Source organism: Ursus maritimus, unplaced genomic scaffold (genome assembly GCF_017311325.1).
Source record: "Ursus maritimus isolate PB19 unplaced genomic scaffold, ASM1731132v1 scaffold_8, whole genome shotgun sequence".
Classification (NCBI taxonomy): domain Eukaryota; kingdom Metazoa; phylum Chordata; class Mammalia; order Carnivora; family Ursidae; genus Ursus; species Ursus maritimus.
This window is the reverse complement of record NW_024426996.1, coordinates 17,967,977-17,987,826: the sequence shown is the minus strand read 5'-3', so window position 1 is coordinate 17,987,826 and position 19,850 is coordinate 17,967,977. Positions and strand designations below refer to the sequence as shown.

The 19,850-nt window shown below is 38.4% G+C and overlaps 1 protein-coding gene across 2 annotated transcripts in view; it reads left to right on the top strand.

The window, feature by feature from the left end:
* Positions 1-13,308, top strand: part of LOC103665355 (vesicle-associated membrane protein 8-like) — a 30,623-nt gene extending 17,315 nt beyond the window's left edge. For both annotated transcript variants that reach the window (XM_040624837.1, XM_040624836.1), the window contains one exon: positions 12,628-13,308. In XM_040624837.1, coding sequence (XP_040480771.1) covers positions 12,628-12,765 — 138 coding nt within the window. In that variant the 3' untranslated portion in view covers positions 12,766-13,308. The remainder of the gene's footprint in view (positions 1-12,627) is intronic.
* The last annotated feature ends 6,542 nt before the right edge of the window (positions 13,309-19,850 follow it).

Here is a 19,850-nt window from a genome sequence, read left to right as displayed (position 1 = left end):
GATCTTTTTTGTTCTTGGCCTCATTTTTTCACTTTTAGAAACAATTTATTAAGATATTATTTATGTAAAATAATATTTACCCACTTTATAGAGTTTGATGAATTGTGTTACTTGTGTACAATTGTGTAACCACAATCAAGTTATAGAATAGCTCTTTCATCTTAAAATCTTCCTGCTGTCCTTTGCAGTTGACTTCACCACCCCTGACCCCTGCCTACCACTGATCTGCTGTCACTATAATGTTGCCTTTTCTAGAATTTCATATAAATAAAATTATACAATACATATTGTGTTTGACTTTTTTTTTTAAGATTTTATTTATTTGACAGAGAGAGAGAGGCAATGAGAGAGGGAACACAAGCAAGGGGAGTGGGGGAGAGAGAGAGGCAGCCTTCCCGCTAAGCAGGGAGCCTGATGTGGGGCTCAATCCCAGAACGCTGGTATCATGACCCAAGTGGAAGGCAGACGCTTAACAACTGCGCCACCCAGGCTCCCCTGTGGTTGACTTCTTGACTTAGCAATAATTTTTGATATTCATGTTGTTGTGTGTATCAATATTTTATTCCTTTTCATTGCTAAATAATAGTCCACAGAATGGCTAAATTCCATCTTCTGCCCATCCCAGTGCCACTTCCTGTGTCATTCCACGCTCTATTATTTCTTGTCTAACTACTGTCTTTCCTCTAATTGTTCTCCCTTTTTTTAGTTCTATTCTACTCCAGTCATCCTCCACACTGAAACTAGACTGTTCTTTAAAAATGCAAGTATCATGGTTTCCTTTCCTATGCAAAAATTTGTGTTTATCTTGGCATAGTCCCAATAGTTCGCTTTTGTTTTCCTTGCCTAAGGAGACATAGCCATATTTTTTTAGGAGTTTTATGGTTTCAGGTCTCACATTTAAGTCTTTAATCCATTTTGAGTGTATGGCATAAGACAGTGGTTCAGTTTCATTCTTTTGAATATAGCTGTCCAATTTTCCCAACACTGTTTATTGGAGACTGCCCTTCCCCATTGTATATTCGTGCTTCCTTTGTCATAGATTAATTGACCATATAAGCATGGGTTTATTTCTGGGCTCTCTATTCTGTTCCATTGATCCATGTGTCTATTTCTGTGCCAATACCATACTGTTTTGATTACTATAGCTTATATGTGGAATCTCAAAAATAAAACAGATGAACAAACAAAACAGAAACAGACTCATAAGTACAAAGAGCAAACTGGTGGTTGCCAGAGGGCAGGGTTTGGGAAGAGCGGGCAAAATAGGTGAAGGGGAGGGGCACCTGGGTGGCTCAGTTGGTCGAAGCAACCCACTGTTTGGCTCAGGTCATGATCTCAGGGTTGTGAAATCAAGCCCCATGTAGGGCTCATGCTCAGTGCAGTGTCTGCTTGAGATTCTTTCCCCCTCCCTGTACCTCCCCCTCTGCTCCTCTCTCTGCTCTCTCTCTCTCTCTCTCTCAAATAAATAAATAAATAAATAAATAAATAAATAAGATCTTTTAAAATAATAGGTGAAGGGAATAAGAGGTACAAACTTCCATTTATAAAATAAATCACAGAGGGGCGCCTGGGTGGACAGTCGGTTAAGCATCTGACTCTTGCTTTTGGCTCAGATCATGATCTTAGGTTGTGAGGTGGAGCCTGCTTAAGATTCTCTCTCTCCCTCTCTCCTGCCCCTCCCCTGCCCTCCCTCTAAAAAAAACCGCACAGAGGTGAAAAGTACAGCATAGGGAATATAGTCAATAATGTTGTAATGATGTTGTATGGTGATTGATGGTGGCTACACTTATCATGGTGAGCCTTGAATAACGTACAGAATTGTAGAATCATCATGTTGTACACCTGAAACTAATATGACATTGCATGTCAACTATGCTTCAATAATAAAAAAAAATTAGTAAGATAAAGTAAAATGCAATTAGGAGTATTATATAGAGACATCTCTAATTTTTTTTTAAGATTTATGTATTTATTGCTAGAGAGAGAGCACACAGAGAGCAGAGGAAGGGGCAGAGAGAGAGAAGTCTCAAGCAGACTCCCAACTGAGCACAGATCCTGACACAGGGTTTGATCTCACAGCAATGAAATAACGACCTGAGCCAAAATCAAGAATTGGGTGCTTAAGGGACTGAGCCACTCAGTCACCCCTATCTATATATAGCCTTCTTGAACCCTCCCATGCTGCACCTTTGTCCACACAGGGTAGAGTCCAACCCCCTAACATAATGAGCTTTCTTCTGACTATATTTCTAGTCATAGCTCCAAGGGATCACAATCTTGCAATGTATAAATCTCAAAAAATACCGAACTATTTGTAGGTTTCCAAAATACGTATTGCGTTATTTCACACCTTTACACATGCTGTTCCCTCTCTTTTTCCTTGCCCTAGAAAACTTCTACTCACTCATCAAAACCCAACTCAAGAGTCATCTCCTCATTGCCCAGACTGAGTTTATCACTCTCTTATCTCTGCCAACCCTGCAACTTTTATTGATTGATTTATTCAACAAATATCTTTTGAGGATCTACTGTCTGCCAGGCTCTATATGAAGAATTAAGAATATGATGATGAATAGTTACCTACAACCCTAGCAAACAAGCCCTCAGCCTTATTTAAATTAATACTATTTATTTGAGCAAAGCAATCCTCTACATCATTTTATAGCAGAAAAAAGATAAGGTCACATCAGTTTATATAATCTACAAAGGAGAATCAATAAAGTAAATCGTTATCTAAGATTGCATTTGTATTTTATGAAAGTTCTAACACAAGAGCTCAGATAATACTGTCCAAGCCATTTAGATTCATTCAATATTCACTAAAAAGTGTTCTTCAGGGGCCTATTATATACAAAACAATATGTTGGTCATCTTCAGTAATAAAAGAATATAAGATATTTGCCACAGCTTAATCTACTGAAGAAGACAGATTTATATAAACTTAACTGCAATATTAAGTGTGGATTAAGTATCGCAATAGATGGATAAAGCATAACAGCCAAACAGTGGAGAACTGACATTACATTCTTACAAAGAATTTTAAAATGGCAGTTATAAAATTACATAATCAATATTAACTCATTCTGTTGTATTAGGAAGCATGTGTAGGGGCACCTGGCTGGCTCAGTCAGAAGAGTGTATGTCTCTTGATCTCAGGGTCATGAGTTTGAGCCCCACATTGGGTGTAGAGATTACGTAAATAAATAAATTCTTTTTTTAAGAAAAGGAAGCCTGTCATAATATTTAAATACCACATGATCAGAGGCCATAGTTGGGGATCAAAACAATTTTATTATGAAAATTAATTTCAAGCATATGAAAAACTTCTAAGAATAATACATCTAATGCCCTTGTAATCATCAGCTTACTTTATCTGACCTAATATTTTGCCATATTTGATAGGGGCCTTTGTTTTTAAAAGAAATAAATTAAACATATGATTAAAGTCTCTGTGTACCTTTCCGAAGCCCATTCCACTCCCACAGCAGAAGAACCACTATCATGAATTTGATGACTCATTTGTATGCATGCTTCTATTTGTCTGATAAGTATCTATAGGAACATATGTATCTACATTCTTGGTTTGCATTTTTAACTTTATATTTGTGACAGTATAATATACATATAATGAATTAGAACCTGAGTTTTTAGTTCAACGTTATGTTTATGAAATATATTCATTTGGACACACTTAGCTCTAATTTATCAATGTAATTTCTGACAGCATATCATTACTATTTAAATAAACACAGTGTACTTATCTTTACTCCTTTTAATAAACATTAATGTAGATTCCAACTTTATCATGAGCAATACTGCCTTGAACACTCTTATTCATGTCTCTTGGCACACTTTTGCAAAACTTTTTTTTTTTAGATTTTATGTATTTATTTGAGAGAGAGGGAGACCACGCGCACACAGGGGAGGGGCCAAGGGAAGGGCAAGCAGATTGGTTGCTGATGGCGGGGCCTGACCCTGCTGGATCTTAGAGACCCCAAGATCATGACTGAGTCAGCAGAAGTCAGACACTGACTGAGCCACCCGGGTGCCCCTGCAAAACTATTTCTAAGACAATGATCTGTAAAGTTTTTTGATCATGCATACTTACTTGTAAAATATTCCTGAGAATGCATTTAAATATATGTATCTAAATTATATATTCTTCTATAATAACGTTTTAATAAAGCACACAGAAAAATAGAAATAAAAGAATGGGATGAAGATGAAATAAAATATTAGATGATTTGGTTTTTTAAGAAGAAGAAAGCTGTTCCTCTCTGATTAAGAAAATAATAATAATGTATTTTAATGATAGTAATTTTGATTAAAAGTCAGATCTGATTATAATCACTATTTATCTCTAAATATGCAGATGGAGTACTCAAACTAGAGCAAAAATATATCCTCTTTGCCATGTTTTTGTTGTTCATGTTTGCCTTATTGGTATAATTTTAAGTTTATCTATTTAAGTAATCTCTACACTCAACGTGAGGCTCAAACTCAGGACCCTGAGATCAAGCGTTCCACGCTCTTCTGACTAAGCCAGCCAGGTACCCCTTAGTTGGTATAATTTTTAAGCCACATGTCTACTTTTTAGTTCAGTTAAAACTAAATAATATGGGTGCCTGGGTGGCTCAGTTAGTTAAGCATTGACTCTTGATTTCAGCTGAGGTCATGATCTCAGGATTATGAGATCGAACCCCACGTCAGACTCTGTCTGGGCTTGGAGACTACTTAAGTTTTCTCTCTTTCCCTCTCCCTTTGCCCCCCACCCAACTGTCATGCAAGCTCGCTCTCTCTCTCTCTTAAAAAAAAAAAAAATTGGTTGCCAAATGTTCAAATAGATAATAAATAAGGGAATAAAAATATGTTAAAAAAAGAGAGAACTCCTTCATTTCCCCAGGTTATAAAGAATACTCATATTTTTCCTCAAAGTTTTAAATTCTGGGGGCGCCTGGGTGGCACAGCGGTTAAGCGTCTGCCTTCGGCTCAGGGCGTGATCCCGGCGTTATGGGATCGAGCCCCACATCAGGCTCCTCTGCTATGAGCCTGCTTCTTCCTCTCCCACTCCCCCTGCTGTGTTCTCTCTCTCGCTGGCTGTCTCTATCTCTGTCGAATAAATAAAAATCTTTAAAAAATAAAAAAACAAAAAAAAGTTTTAATTTCTGCTTCTTAAACCTGGATTTTTAAAAAAGATTTTATTTATTTATTTGAGAGAGACAGAGATAGCAACAGAAATAGCAAGAGAGGGCAGGAGCAGGGAGAAGCAGGCTCCCCGCTGAGCAGGGAGCCCTATGTGGGGCTCCATCCCAAGACCCCGGGATCATGACCTGAGCCAAAGGCAGAAGCTTAACTAACTGAGCCACCCGAGGCGCCCCCTTAAACATGGATCTTTAAAAATCTGGAACTTTATTTTTGCACGTAGTATGAGATAGTAATCAAAATTTTATTTTTTTCTGTTCAAAAAACCAGTTTGCCCAAACACCATTTATTGAACAGCTCAGCCTTTCCCATTTGGTTTGTAATGCCAACCCTATCATATATCATGTTTTCATTCTTTTAATTTATATATGCGTATTCTTTTCTACTGGTCTATTTCTTTATCCTTAGACCAGTACTATACTGTTTTAGTTACTGTCGTTTTATAAGAAGTCTTAATATCTTATAGTGCAAGATACTTTTTACTTTCGGAAAATTGTGTTGGTGAGTCTTATTTTCTCTTTTCGTGAAGTTTAAAATCTACATCTCAGGTTACACACACACACACACACAAATTGTTGGAATGTTGGTTGGAATTACATTAATATGGGGAGGATTGACATCTTTAAAATATTGTTTTCGCATCTCTGAACATGCTATGTCTCTTCATTTTTCTAGGTCTCTTTCAAAAGCTTTTTTTGGTTAATAGAAACACAATCAATTTTTGCATACCGATTTTGTATCCTAAATCTTAGTGAAACTTTTCATGGTAAAATTGTTTATCTATGGATTTTTTTGCATTTTCTACATTGAAATTTTATCGTATATACATAATGACTGTATTTTTTCATCCTTTCCAATATGTATTCCTTTTTTTTTAAAGATTTTATTTTTAAGTAATCTCTGTACTCAACATGGCCCTCGAACTCACAACCCCAAGATCAAGAGTCATATGCTTTACCAACTGAGCCGGCTAGGTTCCCCTCTTTTACTTATGTTTTTTTTTTAATTATTATTTTTAATTTTGCTTGTCTTACTATGTTAGCTAGCAGTGCCAGGAAAATGTCGAATAGAAATGGTGATATTTGAAATACTTGTTTTGTTCCCAATTTAAAATGATTATTTCTAATGCTTCCCAAGTAAGTATTAAATTTGCATTCAGATTTTTGATACTTTTTAACAAGTTATACAACTTCCTTTCTATTCTTCATTTGCTAAGAAATTTTATCTTGAAAGGGGGTTGAATTGTATCAAATGCTATTTTTACGTTGAGATAATGCTTTTTCTTCTTAAACCTGTTAATATGATAAATTGCACATTAAATATTTGTGTGCGTTGTAGGATTCAGTTTTATAATTTTACCTTTGTTTCCTCAAAAGATTGACTCTAGCAATGTATAAAAGCTGTATACTATTTGCGGTGTGAGGTTGTATTCTTAAATAATTTTTATAGTCTATCCTGTGCCTATGGTTGGTTTAATTTCCTCATTCCTAAACTCTCTTAATTTTTTAATCAAGTGGGTTTTTTTTTGTCTTTTCAAAGGACCGGATTTTGGTTTATTTATAATTCTGTTCAAAACCTGATGATTTCTAATCCTTTTGCTTCTAGTTCTTTCCAATGCCTGTAGCCAAATGTAAAGTTCTTTTCTGGACGATATTCTGAAACCTGGTTATTTCTTTGCTTCCTTGCCGTCGTGCCTCCCTTTCAATGTAAAGACAACTACCTTGAGGTCATAAGGCTTGGATAGGTAGCTTATATGCCCTTAATCTGATCTCTACCGCAGGGCAGGATCTTTTTATTTTTTTATTATTATTATTTTTATTTCTTTATTTGAGAGAGTGAGAGAGAGAAGGAGCTGGGGGAGGAGCAGAGGGAGAAGCAGACTCCCCGCTGAGCAGGGAGCCTGATGCGGGGCTCGATCACAGGACTCGGGGATCATGACCTGACCCAAAGGCAGATGCTTAACCTACTGAGCCACCCCAGCACCCCAGAATCTTTTTTTTTCCTAACTGGGGTAAAATTAGTATTTTAAAGTATACAATTCAGTGGCATTTTTACATTCACAATGTTGTATACCCAACACCTTACTAGTTCCAAAACATTTTCATCCCCCAAAAGGAAACCTCATACCCATTAATCAATTATTCCCCAGTCCTTAGGAACCACTAATTTGCTTTCTATTTCTATGGATTTACCTATTCTGGCCATCTCATATAAATGGAATCATACAATCTATGATCTTTTGTGTCTGGCTTCTTTCATTTAGCATGATGTTTTTAAGCTTCATCCATGCTGTAACATGCATCTGTGATTCATTCCTTTTTGTGACTGAATAATATTCCATTGTATGGGTTTACCTCTACTTGCTTATCCATTCATCATCAGTTGGTGGACATTTGGGTTATTTCTGCCTTTTGGCTATTGTGAGTAATGCTGTCCTGAGCATTCGTGTACAAACTTTTGTCTGAAAACTTCTTTTCAATTCCTCTGGGTGTATACATAGGAATGGAATTGCTAGGTCATATGGTAATTCTGTGTTTAACTTTTTGAGGTAACTTCCAAACTCTTTTCCACAGTGTCGAACCTAGTAATGTAAGAGGGCGCCCGCCAGCAGTGTAAGAGGGTTCCGATGCTCCCCATCCTCTCCAACACTTGCTCTTTTCCTTTATTTATTTTTTAAAGATTTTATTTATTTATTTGACAGAGACAGCCAGCGAGAGAGGGAACACAAGCAGGGGTAGTGGGAGAGGAAGAAGCAGAACACAGACAGGGGGAGTGGGAGAGGAAGAAGCAGGCTCCCAGCAGAGGAGCCTGATGTGGGGCTCGATCCCAGAATGCCGGGATCACGCCCTGAGCCGAAGGCAGACGCTTAATGACTGAGCCACCCAGGTGCCCCTCCTTTATTTATTTATTTTTTTTGTGATAGCCCTCCTACTGGGTATGAACTAGTATCTCATTTTCTTTTTTGATTAGCATCTCATTTTGATTTGCATTTCCTTAATGACTGATTTCCTTAATAATGTTGAGCATCTTTTCACATGCTTACTGGCCATTTATAGATCTTCTTTGAAGAAAATCTATTCAAGTCCTTTGCCCATTTTTTAATAGGTTGGGGGGGGTTGTTATCGAGGAAGGGCAGAATCTTAATGGGCAATTGTCATTAAACACCTTTTCAATCTTATTTCCTACCGTTCGGACCAAAAAAACCACATCAGCTTATCTAATGTTTCAGTGTTCCACATTTTGACACCCTCTCTATTCCTTTTTCATTTCTTCTTGCAAATCACTATTTGGTACCTTGATAAATGCAGCCAGTAATGAGAACTCACACCACTACCATTCTGTTTTCCAATATTTTCTGCCAAAGTGAGACTCAATAGGCAATTTGTTTACCTTCCAAGTTGTCACAGGAGATAGTAAAACTATCAAATATTTTATTCTGAAGAGCATAGGTCTTTATCTTTCCAGCCCCTAGCAGCAGTTTCTTCACAGGTTTACCTACTCTGATAGTTAAACCAATGCCACATATTTTAGATTCTTATAATAACATCTCATCCTACCACCAATTGCATTAGAGAAACACTAGCTGTACCGACATACCTCAGTTTTCAGTGCTTTAACTAAATAGAGGTTTATTTCTTGGTTGTATAACAGTCTAAGACAGGTTTTCAGTGGGCACACTTTCACATGGTAATCCAGGAACTCAAGCTTTTTCCATTTTGTGACTCTGTCGTTGCCTTGGACTTCAGAGTCTTTCAATTTCAGGTGGCAGATCAGGTTAAACAGGGAGTAGAGGAAGCACATTTGCTTATATCCACTTCAGTCCCAAAGTGATACCCATCACCTCTACTCACAACCTATTGGTAAGAATTAGTCTTAGAGCTTTGCATAAATGCAAGAGGCAGAGAGGGACACAGCATAGGGTGGGCTGAGGAACCTGAGAAATGTGGCCTGAGATTGGAGAGTCTCTTGCCAGCAACAATTCTACATTGTGGAAGGGGAACGCAAGTCTTCAGTGGATAGTTGGCTGTCTTTGTCCCATCTGCACTAAAGAAAATTCTAAAGGAAGTTTTTTGGTAGTTGGAAAATTACCTCAGAGGAAAAGTCTGAGTTTCAGCAAAAAATTAAAAAGCAGAGAAAGTCGTAAAGGTATAGGTAACATTAAATGAATATTTACTGCAGTACAAGTGGGGAGAATTGGTTGGATTCTGGATATACTTTGAAGGTGGAGCAAATCAGAGTTGCTGACAGACTGAATGTGTAGTAAGAAAGAGTTAAGGAAGACTCCAAAGTTTTGAGTTAACAGGAAGGATGAAAATTCAGTATAGTTCCATCGCTCTCCTCATGTGAGCCCAGAGCTTAGCCTGCTATGCCTATGAGCAGTGGAACCCCAAGCCCTGGATGACAGAAGCCAACATCTTCACCCTCCCTAATACAGAGGAACTGCACCATAAGTGCAATTTTTCACTGCTTTTCTAGGTTCCTGCACCAGGCCTTACTCTTACTTTCTTCCAAACTCAGCTATGAATTTAAGTTTGCCTGTTATATTTCATCTAGCACTTCTGAGTAGTAATAGTGGCAGGAGGATTATGGGGTTACCTAATCCACCATATTGCTAGATCTATTAATTTTTTATTAAACTGTGTTTTTTTAAAAACATATTTTATTTATTCACTTGAGAGAGAGAAAAACACAGCATAAGAAGGGAGAGAGGCAGAGGGAGAAGCAGACTCCCCGCCCAGCAGGGAGCCCAACACAAGACTCGATCCTAGGACCTGGAGGTGATGACACGAGCCAAAGGCAGACACTCAACCATCTGAGCCACCCAGGTGCCCCAGATTATATGTCTTTCTTATGGGGGAAGTGGCAACATCTAAATACCATGAAAATATGGCAAAAAACATTTTTTAAGAGATTTTATTTCACTTTATTGCCTTACTTTCTAAACAAATCTCACTTTAATGCACACACAATTACACGAAGAAAAAATGACTTCCTCTTTGAAGCCAGTTGAATAGAGCAGCACAATAAAACATATTTGACTGAAGTATTTGTTTTTCTCACAATATTTTCACACAGCACATAATCATTCTCACTAAAACCTCTTTTTTGCCTAGCAAAAATTAGTTCTCTCTCTCTTTTCCCTTGGTCTTTATGTAAAAGACTCTACTGAATGTCCTTAGGAAGCAGAATTGGCTTTTTAATAAAAACTAGGCCAATAAGCTTTCTCTCAGTCAGCCTACAGGTAAATGTGGGTCATGGACTATAATTTGGCAGATTAAACAGGTACATTTATCTTGGTATACTCTCAAAACTCCAATAAAATGATAGGTAAAGCAATAATTAGGGATTTTAATGTATAAAACACTAGGATAAAAAACAAGAGAGGGGCACCTGAGTAGCTCAGTCAATTAAGCTTCTCTTGATTTCGGCTGGGGTCATGGTCCCAGGGTGGTGGGATTGAGCCCTGCAACAGACTCCACACTCTACAGGGAGTCTACTTGGGATTCTTTCCCTCTCTCTCTCCACTCTCTAAGATAAAATAAATAAGTCTTAAAAAAAAAAAAAAAACCAAGAGAAAAGACAACAGGTAAGAAATGTCAATAATTTTGGAAACTAGAAAATGGATTGCGAGTGCTTGTTAGCCTCAATAGAGTAGAAAACTCAAAACGTACGTTTGTAGCAGAAGACATTAAGATGCTAATTGATCCGGGCCACGGAACCTTGGAAAGGATCAGAAATTGGAGATACATGGTACTTGTAAAAGTAGACATGCAGTAAAAGTCTAGGAAGAAGAGACTGGGTATAAGTCTCTAAAAGGAACATGTTACCTGTAGAGTTCTTTCCCTACTCTTTACAGCCACATTGCTTCCTCTCCTTATCCCTAACAAAGGATAATAAATGTTATTATCTAAAGACAATACATCAGAGAGGCTCTGAACAAGGACACCGTGTGCAGTTGAGGCCAGAGTGACCAGCATATTAAAATCAGATGGATTAAGTCAACAATCTTATCCTGAATATCTATATTTTGAATATGGTGGCCATTCCCTAACCTCTGTCTGTCTATTGAAAAATAACAGAAGGTAATTCATCCCTGAAACAAGAATAAAAGCTATATAAAAGCTTATTCATAGAACAAAAGAGATTTTAGTAAAAATTTAAAACTCTGGAATTATTTTAATATAAAGTTGAGATATTCTCTCAGAAAGGAGAGTAAAAAGAGAGAGAGCAAAGATAAGGAAGACAGTGAATCGTCTAAGAGGTCCAACATATGAATAACAGGAGTTTCAGAAAAAGAACATGAAGGACTCAGAGGAGAGAAAATCAGAGTAATACAGGAAACATTCCTAGAAGTAACATGAGTTTCCAGATTGAATGAACAAAACGAGGACCATAGCAGGGCATTTAATCCAGAAATTAAAGAACATCAAAAAGAAAGAGATTTTGAATGTTTTCAGAGAGAGAGAGAGAAAACAAAGGCTTGGCAATTAGAATAGCACCACAGTTCTCAATAGCAATATACAGGTGCTAAAGAAAAATAGAAGAATGTTCTTTGTTATGCACTGTTGGCAATATATCAGTGAGTGGAACATACCAAAACCCCTGCCTTCATGGAGCTTACATTCTCAACAAATAATAAGTAAAATTTACATAATGTGGGGCACCTGGGTGACTCAGTCGGTTAAGCATCCAACTCTTGATTTCAGTTCAGGTCACGATCTTAGGGTTGTGGGATTGAGTCCCATGTCAGGCTCCATGCTGAGAGCAGAGCCTGCTTAAGATTCTCTCTCTCCCTCTCTTAAAAAAATTTTTTTACATAATGCTAGATAAGAGATAAGAAAATTATTTAGAGAAAAATAATGTATTGAAGGGGAATATTATTTTTCTGGGATGGAGATGGGGGTAGTAATTTTTTAAATTAATTTTTTGAGAGAGAGTAAGTGGGCAGGGAGGGTCAGAGGGAGAAGGAGCAGGAGAATCTCAAGGAGATTCCATGCTGAGCACAGAGCCCAATGTGGGGATCCATCTCATGACCTTGAGATCGTGACCTGAGCTAGAATCAAGAGTCGGCTACTTAACCAACTGAGCTACCCGGGTCCCCCATGGGGGGTAGCAAGTTTAAATAGGGTTTTAAGGGACTTAAGTAAAATCATAAAATGAAGATGAGGAAACTGCAGTTCAAAGAGTTAGTAACTTGGTCAAGTCATGGAGTTAATAAAGCTAAAGAAGTACAGCTGAACACAATAAGGAAGGCACCCAGAATCTTGGTGCATCATATTCTAAAAGCTGTTCAGACTTATTGAGACTCTGGGGTTGATCAAAATCAAGCGAAATCTGTTCAGACAGCTCTGAGAAGTACTGACGTGTGCCCATTAATCCAGATACAGAAAGAAAACATTACATGTGTGTTTATTTTTATTTCAGGCCAAAGAATCCCAAAAAACAAGAAAGATTCTTAGGAGGATCTGGTGGAAACACTTCCGAAAGATCGTAGTCATCACTGTGGTAATTCTCCTTTCGATCATCATCATTCTTTTAAGTACAAATGTAATACCAACCTGATCCTTTCTCTCCCCATGCCCAGCAGTTATCAATAAATGGTTGTGTGTACAGAATCCCACAACCAACAATTATGAAAGCATTCTCTGGTAATGGAAGACTGGAGGAAGAGGGGGTTGGATGTTGTTCCCCGTCCCTTCAGTATGTCCTTGTACCTCTGCCATTTCTGTAATCCCATTTGTTTTTTCCCACTGCTCCAGCTACTTCCCCAGCCCCTCTTCCCTTTGTTAAGTTTAGGAGTTCAAACTGTGGAATCAGACCGCTGAAGTTTAACTCGCCTCAGCCACATACCATCTAGGTGACTTTGGACAAGTTATTTAACCTGTGCCCCTGTCTCCTCATCTGTAAAATGGAGCTAATAAGAATACCACATAGTAAGTGCTATCTAAGTGTTAACTATTACTTAATAGGAAAAAATGATTGCATTTGTGGCATTGATTAAATCTCTATTATCTTACCCCTTAGAAGATAAATCACTGTGAACTTATAATTCCCTTAGAAATAGGAGTCTTGGGGCGCCTGGGTGGCACAGCGGTTAAGCGTCTGCCTTCGGCTCAGGGCGTGATCCCGGCGTTATGGGATTGAGCCCCACATCAGGCTCCTCCGCTATGAGCCTGCTTCTTCCTCTCCCACTCCCCTGCTGTGTTCCCTCTCTCGCTGGCTGTCTCTATCTCTGTCGAATACATAAATAAAATCTTTAAAAAAAAAAAAAAGAAATAGGAGTCTTAACATGAGTACACAGTCCAGAAATAGACATTCACCTCTTCTACATATTCTTTCATTTGAAATGACAACTCAAACCATTGCTTAATACTACACATTTCCTTGTGTAAAAAATTTTAAATTAGGAAGCTGTATTATTTCCCTAATAAATCACAGGTCCTATTTTACCACCTTAACGGCCTTTTTTTTTTTCCACATGATATCCTTCATCCAATAACCTCAAATCGCTAAGATTTCTAATAACCAAAGCATCCAACTCCACTTTACAGTTGTTAACAAGGCTTCATGAGTTGTATTTCCTAAGTGGGAACTTGGAAGTCTAAAGTTGGTTTTAATAATCATTTAGTGAGGTGCCTGGGTGGCTCAGTTGGTTAAGCATCTGCATTCAGCTCAGGTCATGATCTTGGGGTCCTGGGATCAAGCCCCATATCAGGCTGTGCTTCTCCTTTTCCCCCTGCCCCCCCACCCCCTCTCATGCCCTCTCTTCTCTCAAAATCTTTTAAAAAAATAAAAATTAAAAAAATAGAAATCATTTAGTGATCCACGGGGAAGAATAAAAGAACAGGGCTTCCTGTCTGCTAGATAATTCATTTTAATTCCGATAATGATCAAGTATCAGCATTTTATTTTTTTTTATTTTTTAAAGATTTTATTTATTTATTTGACAGAGATAGAGACAGCCAGCGAGGGAGGGAACACAAGCAGGGGGAGTGGAAGAGGAAGAAGCAGGCTCATAGCGGAGGAGCCTGATGTGGGGCTCGATCCCAAGACTCTGGGATCACGCCCTGAGCCAAAGGCAGACGCTCAAGGACTGAGCCACCCAGGCGCCCCTGAAGCCCATATCTTTAACTCAAAGTATATTATCTGATGCCTTAAGTTAATTGTGGGCCAGATAAGACACCAGACACATGAGTATTTTGCTTTTTGTCGGTTGGTTGTTTCGGGGAGGGTGGGGAGAGACGGGAATTTGAAGAGGAATATTGTGAGAGGAAGAATTGCCATGTGTTTTGCTGCTGTTATTTTTGAGGCCTATGTGTCCCCTAACATTTCTATAATTTATAATTATGTATAAAACCATGTATTTGTGGGGCGCCTGGGTGCCTCACTCAGTTAAATGTCTGCTTTTGGCTCAGGTCATGATCTCAGGGTCCCGGGATCAAGCTCCAAGTTTAGGGAGCCTGTTTCTCCCTCTCCATCTGCTCCCCCCACCCCACCCCGGGGTCATGCATGCTCTCTCATACCTACATAAAATCTTTAAAATATATATATGTTTCCTGACTGCTAGCATATTTATTGCTAGAAGACATGGACTTAAAGATCACCTAATCTACCCCCTCCCCAACTTTACATATTAGGATGCCAACACCCAGGAGCCTAAAACTGAAGGACATGTGACAAGCTCCTCTCCACTCGCAGTACCACAGGCTATCACCCTGGTTCCAGGCAGTAAGTTCCACGTAACGCCTGTTTTCCTATGCGGTCTTAGCGTTTGAGAGTTAGGAAGAAGAAAAGCACTTGCTTAATAAGGAGTGTTTACCTGCTATTTGTGCTACATTTGTCAGAAAATAACCGAGTAGATGGGGCGCCTGGGTGGCACAGCGGTTAAGTGTCTGCCTTCAGCTCAGGGCGTGATACCGACATTACGGGATCGAGCCCCACATCAGGCTCCTCCGCTATGAGCCTGCTTCTTCCTCTCCCACTCCCCCTGCTTGTGTTCCCTCTCTCGCTGGCTGTCTCTATCTCTGTCGAATAAATAAATAAAATCTTAAAAGAAAAGAAAAGAAAAGAACCGAGTAGAAACAAATATTAAGGCAATCTTAGACTTTTCATTTATTTCTGCATTCAAATATCGTTCGGCTCCTACTCTGCACCAAAACAGTTCTAAAACATTAGGATTTATTGTTAAGTCACCATATTGATAAGGACAACTGATGTTTGAGAAATTAGTGACTATATATAGAAGTATAAGAAACGGACGTAATCCCAAAGAAAGCTTACATTCCAGTTGAGGTGGCAAGACCAATAAAAATCATAAACACATTAAAACAACAATGTCTACTCAAGTGGTACATTGCGTGGCAGAGAATAAATTCAAGAAAGATAATGATCAACACCAGCTCCAGTCACTGAGGAAGATTTCGTGGGTTGTAAGTGGGATAGTAATTGAATCTTACTAGAAACTGAATTTATCTCAATAGGTAAAGGCAGTCAACAGTAACAGCTACGGATTGAGCACTTACTATGCACCAGTGGCCGTTTAAGTACTTTAAAAATTCTTATTTAATCCTCACAACAACCCTGAGGTAGGGACGATTATTTCCATTTTACAGATAAGAAAACTGAAGGACAAGCAGTGTCATTTGTCTGATTGCACTGGGCTAGTAGGAGGAAACAGGATCAACAAATGAACACACCACTTGCTGTGGGGGTGCAGGCAGACTAGGCCGTGGAGTCCAACATGCACTCATTCATCAAATGGCCTGCAACAGAGCTCAGCCTGTGCTTCTCTGCATTTCCCACTCTACGGTGCTTGTATTTACTCCCCTGACATTGCCTTCTCCAGCAAATAACCTCTTCTGAATTCCAAACCATTTTCCAACTCTCTACTGGTTACACCAACTTGGATATCACGCAAACACCTTACATTTTAAATCTCAAAACTCAACTACGTATTCTTCCCCCTTTCCCACAAAAACGCTTATGTGACTTTATTTCTTACCTCTATAATATCACGCTATTCTGTAATCCAGACTGTTTTAGCCTACTTTCTGCTCCTTTCAAAATACTTACCTAACTCAAGGGACTTCTACACCAAATCTCCCAAAGGTTCATAATCAGGGAAGCCCAGAAGAGTTACAGAAGTAAAAGTGGGGAGTCCTAGCAGAAGCCCGGGCAAACTTTAAAAAGGGCACTCATCCCATCATGGTGGACAGCTGTGTCTATCCCAAGCCCGGCCATATTCTACTCATCACGTTCAGATGGCCCAGCACATACAGGCGTTAACACTTGATACCTTTTCTTATGCGTGACTTCCGTAGCTCTTAAACAGTCATAGCAATAAATATGAAGTTTTGGTTTTCAACTCTAAATCACCAGATTTCCCTAAGTAATACAAATGCCTGGGCTCCACCCCCCCCCCGGAAGAATCTACTTAAGGCAGGGATATGGCCTCGAAGTGTGTGCTTAATCTCACAATAAAGTTGACAACCACTAACCCAGAAGCACTTCCACATGCCTATCATCTAATACCCACACCTGAGGAAAACAGGAGGCTGGCTGAAAAGACTGATGCTTGGAGAAGTTAAATTTTATTTGCCCAGACATCACAGGGCAAATGACAGAGCTGAACCTCAGAAACATCCATTTGAAATAATCTATTCCACTGAATGTATTAAACTAGAAATCGTTCTAAGTCTGCGAGATAGAATGTCTCACACATTTTAATAAATCTGAAAAGGAGTATTTTAACTTGTTTTAACATTTCATATTATCTCATTATAAAATCACGGCAGAGATTAAAAGAACAAAACCCATTATTTGGCCTGATTTTTAGGGAAAAAAGGCAAATCACAAGCTGGATATAGACAGGTCATTTGTGGCAGAGCAGACCTGCTCAGCACCACACCGTGACCTGTCATAATGGCAACCTCTCTTTTGGCAGGCCAGCAAGAGGATTTGACCCGTATTCCTCAAAAAGTTCTCAAGGGACACATAGGAAATGGAATAGTGAAACAACGTTATGTTAGGCTTCCTCTGTACTTACACTGAGTATGAGTACCCTGGCTAACATTAGTGCTACTTTACACGTCTAATACAATTTGCCACCCTCTGCAAACTTGACAAGTTTGCATAAATAGATGCCTACCAGCACTTTCAGTGGCCTCACCACATTTGACAGCAAACCCAGCAGAGGCCAGAGACTGAACATCTCCATATAAAATCTTCCTATTCTTCCTCATGAACATCCGGAGAAATCTTGAAATTACCCCTTTTCCTTCCATTAAATTCAGTGACTCTTCAACTTAAAACACTATTTGACCATTATGCCTAATCTAACTTTCAAAAGAATCCCATCATCTAACATCGTTATGACATTTTAAACATGACAGTTGTCTTACCTTTTCAACTAAGAAAATAAGGCCTGTTATTTCAAGGTATTCACCCAAGAGGGGAAAGCTTAAATTAAAAAAAAAAAAAAAAGAAAAACAAAAAGACAGTGCAAAAAATGCATGAGTGCTGTAAGAGTTTAATTGTAAGACAAAAGCACTACATTATAATTTGAACATAAGTAATCTTCCAGAAAAGAAAATTTAGTGCAAATTAAAACCCCACTAAAGCCCACTATAAACTTAGTATGAAGACTAAAAATAGGCTTCTAGAAATGTTAACACTTGGTTCTAACAGAATTTGCTGGGGAAGGTCCTGAAAATGGTAAGTGGTACAGAGAACATCATGTTAGTTTAAAATCAAGTCAACCAGGTACTAAAAAGACATGCCGATAGGTCTTAATATATAAAACTAATTGACTAGTAGTAGCATGCTTTATCAATGACTGTAGAAGCAGTGTACAACAAATTTCTGAGCATTTTAAGGTTTTATTGCCTTAGTCAACTTCTTAACTACACTGTAATAAAGAGCCATCTTCCAATTTTTTTTAAAGGGTTCCACTTCATCAGTGAGATTGCAAAGTGTCTTCTAAAAATGTGATTAATTCCTGTGTAATCCAAGGCCATCCATACAACCAAAAAAAGGGCAATCATAGAATTCCTTTTCTTGAGTACTTATTCAAAGCATAGCTTCCATAACATGTTAAATGTCGCTTTTAGGTACTGACATTAACAGACCTCTTAAGTTTCTTCCAATATTTTATTTTTGAGAGAAATAAAAGATCCAGAAAAGTAACCTTGCATTCAAATTCTAAAATGCAAACAGAATATAGCCTATCCAATTACAAAATAAAATGTATACCAATTAACCTTGAAGTAAACGATCTTCCTATTAAGTGCCTAAGTTTCTCAAAATAGAATTTTAAAAATCCAATAACCTTATCATTGTTTAATGAATTAATGCGTATCTAACTGTACTTTCTCTCAAGACTTTAAAGATCTCCTCTCGTGTGACCACTAAAGTAACGGATTTGAACTGCTATTAACAAAGAACACCTTCCTCTTACTTAGGATCTAATTCCTATGAAGCCTCACCTTTTAAAAGAAGTACAGTAATTTTGTAAGGTCCTTTCTTCATGCCCTTAGAGCACTTCTTCCCCCCAAATTTACAAGGCTTACTGGGGAAAATTGACATAGCAGCTACCCATTGCTTGGTCTTCCTAAATTGCATAGTCCCTTGGATAGGAGTTATTACCTAAGGCTACTGTACCACAGCCATTCAAAATGGGAGGCTGCTGGAATTACTGGAGAACCTAAAAGACACTAAGGAAGTAGGGCAGTATGTAACCAAACCACAAGACAACTTCAGAGTTGATTACCAATTCATAAAGGAATAGATGAGTGACATCAGCGACAGACCAAAGAGGGGCAATATGCAATGAGAGCATAATGCCTGTAGAGAATTTAAAACTCATAAAACCAACTTGCCATGTTCCCAGGCTACTGTTACTCCTGTATCCCTTACCCCATTTGGTACACTACTGCTGTCATCTTGTACACTCGTTAGGATACAAAGTCTTTCCGGTTTAGACTTGAGGGATGTTAAGTCTTAGGAACATGCACCTTTGTCTTTACACGAGATAAAAGTAAAAACAAAAAATCCTTATGAAACAGCATATTTAACCATCTTAAAGGGACAATATGTAAAACTTTAGTGTAGCTAAGATCACTTGGGGGGGGGGGTGAAATACAAGTTCCCAGGCAATAACCCCAAACAATTCTGATTCTGATATAAATGGGCTGCAGGCCTCTTTGAAATGAGGATTATAATCAACCCTTCCCCAATTTACCATATTACGGGCAACTAACAGCAATTAACAAGCCAGGCTGACTCAATTTGCCCAAGTGGATATTCAATCTTGCCAGAATCACTTCAGCTGTGGAATTTCAGGCTGGATTCTCAAACATGGTAGCAGTGAAGAAGGGATAAAGAATGCACTCTCAGCCTGTCAAAAGTCGATAGTAAACATCAGTTTTTATGAATAGTTTGGAGTCATGCTTAAATGTTAGAATGCGGATACACTATTAAGTAAAATGCTCCCAAAGAAATTTACTGAGATCTGTTAGTATATTTATGGACCTAGATTTTGACAAATCTGACCCCAAACCAAATAAAATTATGCATTTCAGAACCAAAACAAATGCTGTGGTAGATACCGGGTTCAGTTCTGGTTTTCAAAATTCCCAATACCTCAAGAC